This window comes from Rhineura floridana, chromosome 2, assembly GCF_030035675.1.
Source record: "Rhineura floridana isolate rRhiFlo1 chromosome 2, rRhiFlo1.hap2, whole genome shotgun sequence".
Classification (NCBI taxonomy): Eukaryota; Metazoa; Chordata; class Lepidosauria; order Squamata; family Rhineuridae; genus Rhineura; species Rhineura floridana.
The window spans coordinates 183,415,175-183,428,710 of record NC_084481.1 but is presented as its reverse complement, the minus strand read 5'-3'; the positions used below and the strand labels follow the sequence as shown (position 1 = coordinate 183,428,710).

At 40.6% G+C, this 13,536-nt stretch overlaps 1 protein-coding gene across 9 annotated transcripts in view; it reads right to left on the bottom strand.

Moving 5' to 3' along the window:
• Positions 1 to 13,536, bottom strand: part of NUBPL (NUBP iron-sulfur cluster assembly factor, mitochondrial) — an 84,617-nt gene that overhangs the window by 14,809 nt on the left and 56,272 nt on the right. For 7 of the 9 annotated variants that reach the window (XM_061611596.1, XM_061611597.1, XM_061611598.1 and 4 more), the window contains 2 exons: positions 8,332 to 8,425; positions 4,421 to 4,506 (listed from right to left, as the gene is read on the bottom strand). In XM_061611596.1, coding sequence (XP_061467580.1) covers positions 4,421 to 4,506; positions 8,332 to 8,425 — 180 coding nt within the window. Of the gene's footprint in view, positions 1 to 1,621; positions 1,747 to 3,146; positions 3,257 to 4,420; positions 4,507 to 8,331; positions 8,426 to 13,536 lie in introns of all 9 variants that reach the window. The other 2 variants (XR_009760712.1, XM_061611600.1) reach the window with 2 other exon arrangements.

Genomic DNA, 13,536 nt, shown 5'->3' with positions numbered 1-13,536 from the left:
ACCCTGTTGCCTTTAGGAGTAGCTATACAACCCATCTTCTTAGGAAGCCTTCTGTGAGCTGAAGGGGACTTGATTGGAGATGATGGCTGCTGAATTTTTATTATGTTTACATTTCATTTTAAAGTGTTGTGTGAGTTGCCTTGAGCATAGGAGAGGTGGAAAAGAACCATTTCAAATAACCCAACCCCCAAAAATGATTTCTGTTACACAACTACTTGTTTAGACAGGCCTTTCAATTATTAGCCAGTTGCTGAGTTTTGAACATGTAGTGCATTTCAAGCAATGTTGAATTTGTAAACCTTTTTTGATGTGTAAGAGAGAGTGTGCAGCCCTCTTCAGGTGCTATGATCCAATATAAAGAAAAAATGAAACGGGCAGTGAGGGCAAGGGTGCTAGCTCTGCCCCTGTTAGTTTCTGTTGCCTTCAAATCATGGAGGGCATCTGTGTGAAGCAGCAAACCATGTGTATCTCTAAAGGCCCCCCACGCATATTAGAACCCTGGAATATCAGAGTTCCAAAATGCATGGGGAGCTTCCACAGATACAGGAAGCTGACTGCTTCACAGTGTCTTTCCACAAGTTGAGGGCAACAAAAACAACAGAGGCTCATCCCCACTCCTCCCCCCAACAGTTTTCCTTACACTGGATTGTAGTAACTGAAAGGTTATTTGAGTGTGTTTTCACATGTGGTGTAAAGGAGTGACATTTTGTGTGTGTTTTTACATCATATGGAGGTTTCATTTTAAATAAGATGAGACAGGATATACAGGGTTATTCTGTCATATCAAACACTGAAATGAAGTATCAAAAATCATCTCATGTCAAAATATTGATGCTAAATATCAAATGTCCACTTAATATTGAAATAGTTCAGCTCTAATTCCATACAAAATACTTATATTATCAGTCTGAGATCCTCCAGCTTTCAGCAGAAGACAACTGAACTCTTAGGCATACCTATCATTGAATGGTGCCAGAGTTGACATGGTTTAATAAGAAGCAGCATCTCTTCAAGAAAATTATTTAGAGAGATGATTGGTACTATTTCTTAATAAAGCTTAATGATACATTTCATGGAGAGTAATTATTTCTTAAAGGTAGGCAAATGAAACTAGTTATCTATTTTGCCATTAGGGCTGTGCCAAATGTTCTCCCATTTCAATTTTGGGTCGACTGCAGAGCTCTCACATAGGTAGAAACACCCCAATCCCCCCCCCTCAAATTCATTGCCATTGTTTGCCCATCCTGCTAATTTGTATTATCTTCTTCCTGGAAATACTTACAAGGGCTGCCTGTTAGTGGTAGAAATTGCCAAAGTGGGCAATGCCAACACAAACTCACTGTCTCTTGCACACACGCACACACACGCACACATACACACACACACACACACACACACACACACAGAGAAATCAGTTTCCTGTTGTTCCTCTCTCTGCTAGAGCACTCTAATGGGGAGGGCATGATGAGTTTAAAGAGAGTCTTTTAATATTTTGTTTTTTCTCTCTGAACAGTTCAGGACGGGGGGAAAACCCCACTTCCAAGTCCAGCACTCCCACTGACCAGATCGGAGTGAGGGAAAAGAACTAAAAAGAGTTTCCTCTCAGCCTAGCATCACTCACCTCATACTTCTGCATGTGGCAAATTGGTACAGAACAAGGTGCTCTATTTCTTTTTGCACTGCCACTGTAGTAGGATCGAGCACTTCAGAAACAGGAAGGAGCATTCCAATCTGCTCTGATGTTTCCTAGGATGGAAAATCATACTGTACAGATTTTGCACAGCCAGTACATTGCTTCTGGGGTCTGGTAGGCCAGAAGAAATGGCTCAGTGGGTTCCATGTTCACCATCCCTATGGAGTAGGTTGTCATGACATAGTATATACCCTATTTGATATCACTGAGGACAAATATTCTAAGTGTGAGGGTAATACTTCCTGAATTGGCAAATATGTTTGAGTTCTTTCACAGAAATTCCTGAAAATCACTGGGGTTGAGGTGGGGATAAAGCCTTCTGACATTGCCAAAAAGCATTCACAAAAAATCACTCCATATCAGCTCAGTCCTACTAATAATTTGTTTATCTGTCTTGAAATACTTTCATCTTTAAATGAAACAGGCACAAAAAAAACAAACCAGCAGTGTGGAAATCACTATAAGTTACAGTATGTATATCAGAGAGGTCCCATTAACTTTCAGTCTTTGTTATTTTATAAAGAGATTTTGTTCAGTTCTCAGGAACATTCTGCCCCAGATGCCAAATTCTATGAGTAATTCTGTAAGGAACTGCAGAAGATAAACAGCCTTTTTAATGGGTTTTGACTAAGCAGTGTCTTGATTAAGTGGTAGTTGGAGTATAATGCACTGTAAAAAACACATACCTCCTTTGATTTGTTTACTTTTTCATATTTCACTGTGCTTTAAATTATGACCATCCTTAACCATTAGTAGTTCTTCCAATGAAAGTTATCATCACCCATAGTTTGTATGTTTCAAATCAAAAGGTGGGGGGGGGTTGGGGGAGAGAAACGTGTGGTTGAAGACCAAGTCAACTCAGATTACGGATCAAAATATTAAAGCAACTAGATGTGGGCACCTTTTTGGCCCCAAGGGCTGCATGCAGGGGGTAGGCAGTGGTTTGGGGGATGCACACTCATCCTTACATCACATCCTTCCTCCCTCTCTCCCTCCCTCACACACTTTAAGTCCCCACCCCTCCACTCCCCAATGCTGCTAATGCAGGCAAAATTGCATCAGTTTTTGTCTGCATCAAAAGCTCTGAGGGGCAGAGGTTCACACTAGTTCATTTTAAGCAGCTGCAGGACCTGATGCTCAACTATAGAACCTAGAAGGTAGACTCTCTACCTGACATGTCTACACTTGGAAACAGAAAGGAAGAAGTAAAGCAGGGGTCAGCTGGGGCAAAAATGAGTCAAGCTCAAGGCTGCAACTGAACAAAACACAACAAAAGTTTTAAAAACACTCCTGGGTGATTGATTTTAAGGCAGCATTCGGTAGCAGCAGCAGATATGGCAATGGCAGGGACAAATTCAGTGGTAACTTCAGTTGTGAGGGCAAGCGGGGTACAACAGGACAAGGGCGACATACAGCCTGTCTGTATCTTAAAAGCTCCAAAGATCCACATCACCTGGCAGCCCTTTATGTCCCTTATTCCCTGCCCGTTTGTTGTACGATGTAATATGGCAGGTTTTGGCAGTTCTCAGCGATGAGCTTGTATCCATCCTTGCTACTGGAACACTGAACAGGGGAAGACAGTAAGTTACAACAATTCCATTTCTACATAACTACACAGCTAAAAGTTTAAATCCTCCTCAAAGAAACACATTTGTTCAAGCTTCTCAATAATACCCAAATAAATGAAAGCTACATATGTGATGTAAGTATATAACTGGTATTTTTCAGGTTAATTTGTACTGTAGCATATTTAGGATTACAAAGGCTGTATTTTAGTACAGCCAAGTACTACACCCACCATTAATTTCTGAAATAATGTTACTATCACCTTCAACGAAATGGAAATGGACTGCCTTCAAATCGATTCTGACTTATGGCGACCCTATGAATAGGGTTTTCATGGTAAGCAGTATTCAGAGGGGGTTTACCGTTGCCTCCCTCTGAGGCTGAGAGGCAGCGATTGGCCCAAGGTCACCCAGTGAGCTTCATGGCTGTGTGGGGATTCGAACCCTGGTCTCCCAGGTTGTAGTCCAGCACTCTAACCACTACACCACACTGGCTCTCACCACCTTCAACACTCATCTGTTATTTATAGCATAGATATAAATGTGTTCCCAAAAGATGTATCAACAAATTAGAACAGGTAAAGAATATACATTTCTTAAAACAGGTATGACCGCCTCCTGTATTCTTAGGCCACTATTATCTAAATGGTCACGATAATCCAAATGGCTGTGGCATGAATAAAAAACTTACTTTGCCCCATAGTTTGATCACCTCCTAAATAGTCAGCATCCATCTAGCATTAAAAGCTCCTCAACTTCAGAAGAACAATTAGCCTTGTGGGTTTCCTTCAACTTGAGGGAAGGAAAGTTATTTCCCTGAAATTGTGAACATAGAAAGCTGTTTTACCAAATCAGACCACTAGTCCATCCAGCTCCGTACTGTCCACACCAACTGGTAGTGGCTCTCTAGCATTTCAGACAGGAGTTTTCCCTAGTCCTACATGGGAGATATCAGGGACTGAACATGGGACCTTTTGCATGCAAAAAATGTACTCTATCACTGAACTTCAGGTCTTCCCCTCAAGGTGAAATTGCAGTCAAATATTTTACCTTACCTTGATTACAATTTGACAGGGTCCCCAGGACTGGATAAAAATTGCTTCAGGGACTGGTCTAACCATTATTTAGAAGTGTCAAACAACATGTATTTGTAAAGGCTTACCGGCACATTTACTTTTTTGAACATCTCAGTTCCTTTGCGGGCATCCAATAAAGCTATATCCTGAGGAGTTGACACAATCACAGCTCCTGGGGGAAAAAAGAAAAGAAAACATATACCATCGTTACAGCCAATATTGTCAACAATACTGTTATTGAGTTTAATAAGAGTATTTCATTCCCTAGAATGCTGTCTTGCACAAAAACATATTGAACTATATTTAAATATTAATTATAGCTTTGCCTTAGCAGGAAGTGCCTCCATTCACATATACTGGGGTGCCCAATTTTCACAGATAGCCCCCAACCTACCTACTGCAGCTCTCCAATGTCATTTCCCATTCTGTTCCAAAGTATCTCCTAATGCTGAAGCAAAGCTTAAGTGGTTGGGTGGAAATCAGTGGAAATCAGGTGCTCCAATTAATAAGAGTGAAAGCACTTTCTACTAAGGCAAAGCTGCCATTGTAAACAACCCTTGGAATTACTCCTCCACTGTCTCCATTAACTCTATCAATGCTTTATTTTCACAGTGGTAGTACTATAGCTATAGTCCATATGTTACTTTAATAAAGCAATTTTAAGCATGTGTTAACTTCCAGTTCTGGAACCCACCTACATCTAACCAAACATACAGAAACCCACCATTATATTTGGGATAAACATTCCTTCCTACCTAGTAATTGCTCCTTCCCTCCAATCCCCTAACAGTTCCCAACACATTTATTCATTCATAGGAAAATATTCATATTCAGGTATGAGACAATCTTATTGAGGAACAAGATTCAGATTCTTTTCCCTTAAGCAGTACTGTCTCTGCAGGATTAGCAGGATTGATAAGTATGAAATTATTTTGATCATTAAAATCAGCAAACGTGACTGAAATTCACTGGAGAAACAGCTCTACTTAAACAGAATGTATAATTTTTTACCTAATCACTTTTCAGAGATGAACTATATTAAGGATGATTGAATGAACAAGATATTGTGTGGATTATGCTTCTTTTGACATGAACTGGCGTTGGCTCACATTTTCTCCACAATCTTGTATGCAGAAATTCATTACTCTGCCTTCTACATTCTCCAATAAAAACCAGGTTGTGATTATTTTTATGGATATAGCACAGACACATACCAAGCAGCAAAAGGCCCATTTACTTAAATCAGTTCTATTCTTATATATAAACTAAACCATACATAAGGAGGCATACATAAGGAGGCATCTACTTTAAAAGGTCTGCAGTTCCTGGCTATATGCAAATTGCCTCTTTGCCAATCAATCCAGGAAGCTTTTGGTGTGAAAGAAGTGCCCCCATAATTGTTTAGTGTTCAATTGGTATTTATCTTATTACTACTTCTTTTTTTAGAATATTTATATATTTCTCAATAAAAAATCCTGAAAGAGGTTTACATAGTATTTAACATGCCAAATGGATTTTCAAGACAGCCAAAAAAAAAAGGGGCTAGACTCATGCTGGGGTATATGCTGCACCAACTGCTAGTCAATAATAGTGACCAAGCATCTGCTGACTAAGCCTGTTCCATAGTTTCTGCATGACTTGTCATGCTAACGTTGATTCTAAACATTTATTCTTGAAACAATGGCAAAGGGACCCTTTAAAACATTATCTGAGTCACATGAGAGTTACTTCTCCATGCTGCTTCCACATCCATGGGGTAGTGTTTAAATGACCCAACTGGGGGTGGGAACAACTATCTTATATGTGTTTTTCCCATTCAATTGGCAATGGACCTCTTGGCAGAGTGTCAATTTTATGAGAGAGATCTGCGGGATTGCTCCCCGCTCGTACGTTTTGAGTCATTTAGTCACATCAGCTGGGATGGAGCTGTTCATAGAAAAGCAGCTTCCTCATGGCTAGGGTAGATTTCAAAAGCTCCCCAGTGCTCTTTTAATTCTTGTATAAACTGCTATGGCTTGTCAGTACTGCTGTCAATATACCCCAAGGGTGCCCAACATTTCTGGACCTGAAATTTGAAAATCTAAGAAACTATCATGGGCAGCACAAAATAGCCACTTCACAGAAGAAAAAAAGACCATGCTCAGAACCCACCCCATAAAAATAGGTAAGTAGTTGTATCCAACAGGTTCTGCACTGGCTACCTATTTGCTTCCGAGCCAGATTCAAGGTGCTGGTTTTGACCTATAAAGCCTTACACGGCGTGGGACCGCAGTATCTTGTGGAACGCCTCTCCCGCTATGAACCGACCCGGTCACTTCGCTCAGCGTCTAAGGCCCTCCTCCGGGTACCAACCCATCGGGAAGCCCGGAGGACAGTTACTCGATCTAGGGCCTTTTTTGTAGTGGCCCCCGAATTGTGGAACAGCCTCCCCGAAGAAGTACGCCTGGCGCCAACGCTTCTATCTTTTGCTCCCAGGCATTTTAATGTGTTTCATGTTACAATTTTAAATCTCTTTGTTTCAGTTTATTTATTGTGATATTTTGTATTTCTGTATTTTTAATCTTTTGTACACCGCCCAGAGAGCTATTCGCTATGGGCGGTTTAAAAATGAAATAAAATAAATGATAAATAATAAATAAACAGTGCACAAGCAGAGTTCCTTTTGCAAAACAGGTCTTTCCCGTCTCCTCCTCCCTCTGTGTCCCCAAAATATGCTCCAAAAGTCTCCTGACTCTGAAAACCAGACTTTAGGCTGCACTGAGGGAGAAGAGGAAGGGAAAGTCCTGTTGTGTGACACAACAGCAGTGCTGGATATAACTCAATAAACCAATATAACCCAAAAGAAATAAAACACAGACAAAAAAAGCAGCCAACCTCTCCAAAATGCTAAAAGAACCATCCTCATTTTTAAAAAAAAGAATGGGACTGGCAGGGGGCCTTGGGGGTTGTCTGAGAGCACCATGGTCCTCATAGCTACCACATTGGGAAACACAGTTATATCCTATGCCAAGCATCTAGCTGCTAGCCAGTTTTCATATATAAATTTAAAACATTTCCTCTCTTAGACATTCTTATTCATAATAAGTAGTCTACATACTAGGCCAATGAATGGCTTATTTCAGTCATTATGCCAAACCATTATTTTTATTTTCAAGCCAACACCCTGGCACACCATGGTGTATAGATGCATGTGTGCATTCCATCCCAGCTACCCAGCACTCTCTTCTTTTGGTGCTGTGGTCTTTAGAGGTAGAGCATTGGCTGTAACTCTGGTATGCCAATTCACTTCAAAACGTATTTTCCAATTCTGTTTTGCAAAACATGGTTCTTCACTCTCGACATTGTTACTGGCAAAACTATATCCCCTCCATCATCGAGCAATCTCAGATCTGGTCACAACAATAAAGTCAACACAGTATACATTCAAAAATATCAAAACAGCAATATTGCATAAATCAATATACTAAAACATTCCCTTCCTCCTCTCAGTACAGGCCTTTGGCTTTAGATGAATACATTCCTAGAAATCTGGAGTAAGAGGAAGGTTTCCAGCAGGCACCGAAAATGAACCAGTGCTGGTGCCAGGCATACAGAGGGAAGACTGTTCCATAACCATGTGCCATCCCCAAGAAGACCCTGCCCCTAGTTCAAATCCCATGAGCTTCTTTCAGCAGCTGTTTAACAAGCAGGATTTCTCTAGTAAAACTTAAGCCACAGAGGCAGGACAGTACTCAGAGTAGCACACCTTCAGATAACTGGGTCTTATGTCATTCAGGATTTTATACATCAAAACCAAAACTATGAATTTGACTCTGTAGCAAATAGGCAGATTCTTGAAAGACTGGTGTTATATGGTCCAAAACAGTCAAACCAGCCAACATGCTGGATGGCTGTAGCTACCAAACCAGTCATACCTGGTACTAACCCCACTGAATTCAGTAGGACTCACTTCTCAATTGACATGGCTAGGATTGCACTGTAAGTCTGTAAAAGATACCTGCAATTGGAATATTCTGTGAGATTGATAGCTGTACATCTCCTGTCCCAGGTGGCATGTCAATTACTAGGTAATCCAGTTGGTGCCAGTCAACCTGGAAAGGGTCACAGATAAAGTGGGATAAGATCCATTTTAAAGTTATGGTTCAAACCTACTACAGTCTTCAACATCAATGCAGGGAGCTTTTAACCAAATGCTATTGCTAGCAGGGCTCTCAGCACCAACACCACATGCCAAGGAACACTTTAAGTTACATGAAAAGCCCTGTGCAGGTCACATGGGCTGAGAATCACTCATCAGGGGTAGGGTGTGTGGTGTGCTTGTGTGTAGGGGGGTAGAGGAGAGAGAATGCCCATCCCAAAGCTCCAGCAAATGTTACCACTGGCAGAAAGAACCAATAGATTGATATATAAGTACTCTAACACTCTTCCATCAAGTCAATAGTCCTCGGCATCAATAGAAACCTTCCTTGGTCATTATGAGTGTAAGCCCAACCAGCACAGAGACCCAGGTATCAAACTGACAAGGGGATATTTATGAGAGGAAAGTACATATCAGATGTGAGTCACAGGAGCATAGCTTTGTTCAAAGTAATCAGCATGGCTTAATCTATATTATTGTGAAAGCATGCAGTATCCACTCTCTTAACCTTAAAACCTGCATTTTGTTGTCCATTTATTTCAGAACAGTCTTAATTAAAATACAACTTACCAACAGAAGATGAAAATCTTAAGAAAATAAAATGCTTCAAATCAAGTCAACTCTCATTAACCAAAATGACCCATTTCAGATGTGAAGGGAAACCAGTTTCAGCAGCATCAACAAGCCATGCCAAGCTTTCAATTTGGGTGCTTCCTTTTCCCTGCTCCTGGTCCTTCCCTTTCACACACCAGAGATCCAATTTAAAATGGATCTACAGTTCATCTGAACTTGGAGAATTGTGGTTTGTTTAAACTCTAATTAGTAAGAACAAACTAGGATCAATAGTATTTCCCAATAGTCTCATTCACACACAATCTTACACTATAGTTTAGCATCCGTACCGAAGCCTCAGAGCCCATATTCTTCCCTCATCATTTCCCTCCCACTTTCAACTGTTCACTTTCAACCTGGTTACTCATTACATCCAAAACCTGGACAAACTATTATTAACAATGGTTCAAGCAAACAAGGCAACTTCAGGCTCTGTTTTACAATCCTGGCTTGTTTCCCTAAATCAAGGAGTGGGCAACTTGCAGGTGGAGGATCACATGTCCCTCAGCCTAATTTCATGCAGGTAGAAAGGAAGGGGAAAGGGAAGAAAGAGTGGCATAGGAAAGTGGGGTGCCTTATTTTTCGGTCTGCCTCCACCTAGTCCATCACCAGCATTCTGCCCATGAAAGAGTATCCTGAGTAATGCAGCAGTCTAGAAAAAAAGAGGGTTTCTTCCTCTCCTCTAAATATAGTAAACTCTAACCACCATTCTGTGTCTGGCTGAAATGAGTAACTGTGGATAGCTGAAAACAGCAGCAAAAGCTACTCATCTCCTTGTGGCCACACCAGAAAATAGGGGGCATCCAGGCTTGTTCCCACAGCACTAAACTATGGGTTAGCATTATGTCTGAATGCATGCCTCACATCTGAATAAAAGTAATGTCATTTGTAGATCATGACATAGCTTTGAGACCATGGGTGCTCTGCATTAGTGTAAAAATTACTTATTTCTTATGCTCCACTCAGGTTAGTGGATGTCTCAAATTATTGTCCTAACAGCCTCCTCATGATCAAGAACACTGCTAAGCTATAGAAAGACTTCCCTTGGTGTAAATTTCCTGTATCCCCTGATTAAAACTGATATTGAAAATGGGTGAGAAGACACTTTTGGCCCAAGGGCCAGATTGGGTTGTGGCCAGCCTCCCACAGGCCACATTCCAATGGAGGGCATGGACTAAGGCAGAAGTGGGCATAGCAAAGTGGGAAAGCCATGCCCACCTGATCACCTGACATCATGACATCAGGCACAGGAAACGTAAAGCCTTGGCTACAAAGGAAGAATCTGGAATGCATTCCCAATTGTTTCTTTGCAGTGGTAGTTTGAATTTGGTGCCGCATCTGGTTCCGCTGCTTTAAGCAGGGATTGGATACAATCAGGAACTCTTGATTGGTGGAGTGTATTTGATCCCTACCAAAAGCAGTGCAACAGGATGATGCACCAAATTTAAACAACACTACACTCAAGCCGTGGCTGCAAAGGAACAATCAGGATCTCACTCTAAGGCTTAGGTTGCATTTCCATTTATTCCTTTGTGGCTACAGCTTTACCTTTCCTACAGCTATCATCAGTTGATGGACAGGTGGCCGTGGCTTGCCCCAAATGGCCTCATGGGCCACATGGGAAAGTCTGGCAGGCCCTGTTAGGCCTATGGGTTAGAGGTTCCCTTAACTGGTCTAAAAAGCATTGCCAGAAAGAGTAATGAGGCTGGAAACATTAAATTGATCTTGCAAGCATGGCATCAACTAGACAAATACACACAGTCTTACTCAGTGAATATGCACAGAATGAGAAATAATGAAAAGAATGTAAAAGGTGCATTTCATAATTAAATGTTATAAAGTGCTTTCAGAAGTGACTGAATAACATTTATAGGTCTTTTAGAAACTATATAAATTGACCAATCTTGTACAAATCTATCTCTGACCCAATACTGCAAAGCTATGCCTGGAGTTACTGATACAAGCTTCTTTAAAAAGGAGGAATGAAATAACTCTTAAAAAAAGTATGAAGGCAAGGAAAGCTAGTAGATACCTATATAAGTCAAATATTATTTTTGGCAGTAGATGAGCACTGGGTGTGATGTTAGATTTACGAGACAGAATAATGCACAATAGAAAAGTCAGCCCAGCACATAGGAATGGTTTTCAACAATGGCATAGTGCTTAATAACACCAGCACTAACCTACCAGGCTTTCTTTTTCACTTATTTATGACATTTTTATCTTCTCACTGATATTCATGGCTTTAAACAAGGTGAATCTGTTAATAAAATGTATTTGGATGATGAAACAGTAAAGCATTCAAACCCCCCCCCCCGAGGACTCATCACCTTAGCTGTTCCTTCTGTCTTGTTGTTATGTGCCTTCAAGTCGATCACGACTTATGGCAACCCTATGAATCAGTTACCTCCAACAAAATCTGTCGTGAGTCACCCTGTTCAGAACTTGTAAGTTCAGGTCTGTGGCCTCCTTTATGGAATCAATCCATCTCTTGTTTGGCCTTTCTCATTTTCTACTGTTTTCCCCAGCATTATTGTCTTTTCTAGTGAATCATGTCTTCTCATTATGTGTCCAAAGTATGATAACCTCAGTTTCATCATTTTAGATTCTAGTGACAGTTCTGGTTTAATTTGTTCTAACACCCAATTAATGGTCTTCTCTGCATGGTATGTCCAAAGCTCTCCTCCAACACATTTCAAATGAACTGATTCTTCTGTTATCCACTTTTTTCACTGTCCAACTTTCACATCCATACATAGGAATTGGGAATACCATGTCTGAATGATCCTCACTTTAGTGTTCAGTGATACATCTTTGCATTTGAGGACCTTTCCTAGTTCTCTCATAGCACCCTCCACAGTCCCAGCCTTCTTCTGATTTCTTGTCTCCATTTTGGTTAATGACTGTGCCAACGTATTGATAATCCCTGACAAGTTCAATGTCCTCGTCAACGTTAAAGTTACATAAATCTTCTGTTGTCATTACTTTAGTCTTCTTGACGTTCAGCTGAAGTCCTGCTTTTGTGCTTTCTTCTTTAACTTTCATCAGCATTCGTTTCAAATCATTGCTGGTTTCTGCTAAGAGTATGGTATCGTCTGCATATCAGGGCTCTGGAGTCGGTACGCCAGACCTTCAACTCTGACTCCTCTATTTTTCTACTGTCCGACTCTGACTCCTTCATAAATGGCAAATATATATTAACTAGTAATAACAAATTTACTGTAGTAAAATGGTAGCACAAGGCATTTCATCACCACCACGTGAATCCAGAGCTTGGAAAACTTACTTTTTTAAACTACAACTCCCATCAGCCCCAGGGATTGGGCTCGTGGGAGTTGTAGTTCAAAAAAGTAACTTTTCCAAGCTCTGGATTCACGTTGTGGTGATGAAATGCCTTGTGCTACCATTTTACCACAGTAAATTTGTTATTACTGGTTAATATACATTTGCCATTTATGAAGGAGTCGGAGTCGGTACATTTCTACCGACTCCAACTCCACCCAAAATTGCTCCCGACTCCGACTCCACAGACCTGCTGCATATCTTAAATTATTGATATTTCTCCCTCCAATTTTCACACCTTTCATCTTGGTCCAATTCCGCTTTCCATATGATATGTTCTGTGTGTAGATGAAACAAGTAGGGTGATAAAAAATACACCTGTCTCACACCCTTTCCGATTGGGAACCAGTCGGATTCTCCATATTCTGTCCTTACAGTAGCCTCTTTTCCAGAGTATAGGTTGCGCATCAGGACAATCAGATGCTGTGGCACCCCCATTTCTTTTAAAGCATTCCATAGTTTTTCATGATCTACATAATCAAAGGCTTTGCTGCACTCTATAAAGCACAGGGTGATTTCCTTGTGAAACTCCTTGCTCCGTTCCATTATCCAATGTACGTTTGCGATATGATCTCTGGTGCCTCTTCCCTTTCTAAACCCAGCTTGGACGTCTGGCATTTCTTGCTCCATATATGGTAAGAGCCTTTGTTGTAGAATCTTGAGCATTACTTTACTTACATGGGATATTAAGGCAATAGTTTGATAATTATTGCATTCCCTGGGATCCCCTTTCTTTGGAATTGGGATGTATATTGAACACTTCCAGTCTGTGGACCATTCTTTAGTTTTCCATATTTCTTGACAAAATTTGGACAGATTCAGTCTCAGTAGCTTGTAGCAACTCTATTGGTATGCCATCTGTATCTGGTGATTTGTTTCTTCCAAGTATTTTAAGAGCTGCTTTCACTTCACATTCTAAAATTTCTAGTTCTACATTATACGGTTCCTCCATGAATGAATCTGTCATCCTTGCATCTCTTTTATAGAGTTCTTTAGTGTATTGCTTCCATCTTCCTTTTATTTCGTCTTGGTCAGTCAGTGTGTTCCCCTTTCGATTATTAATTAATTTTTTAAAATTTCTCTAATCTTTTGGAATAGGGCTCTTATTCT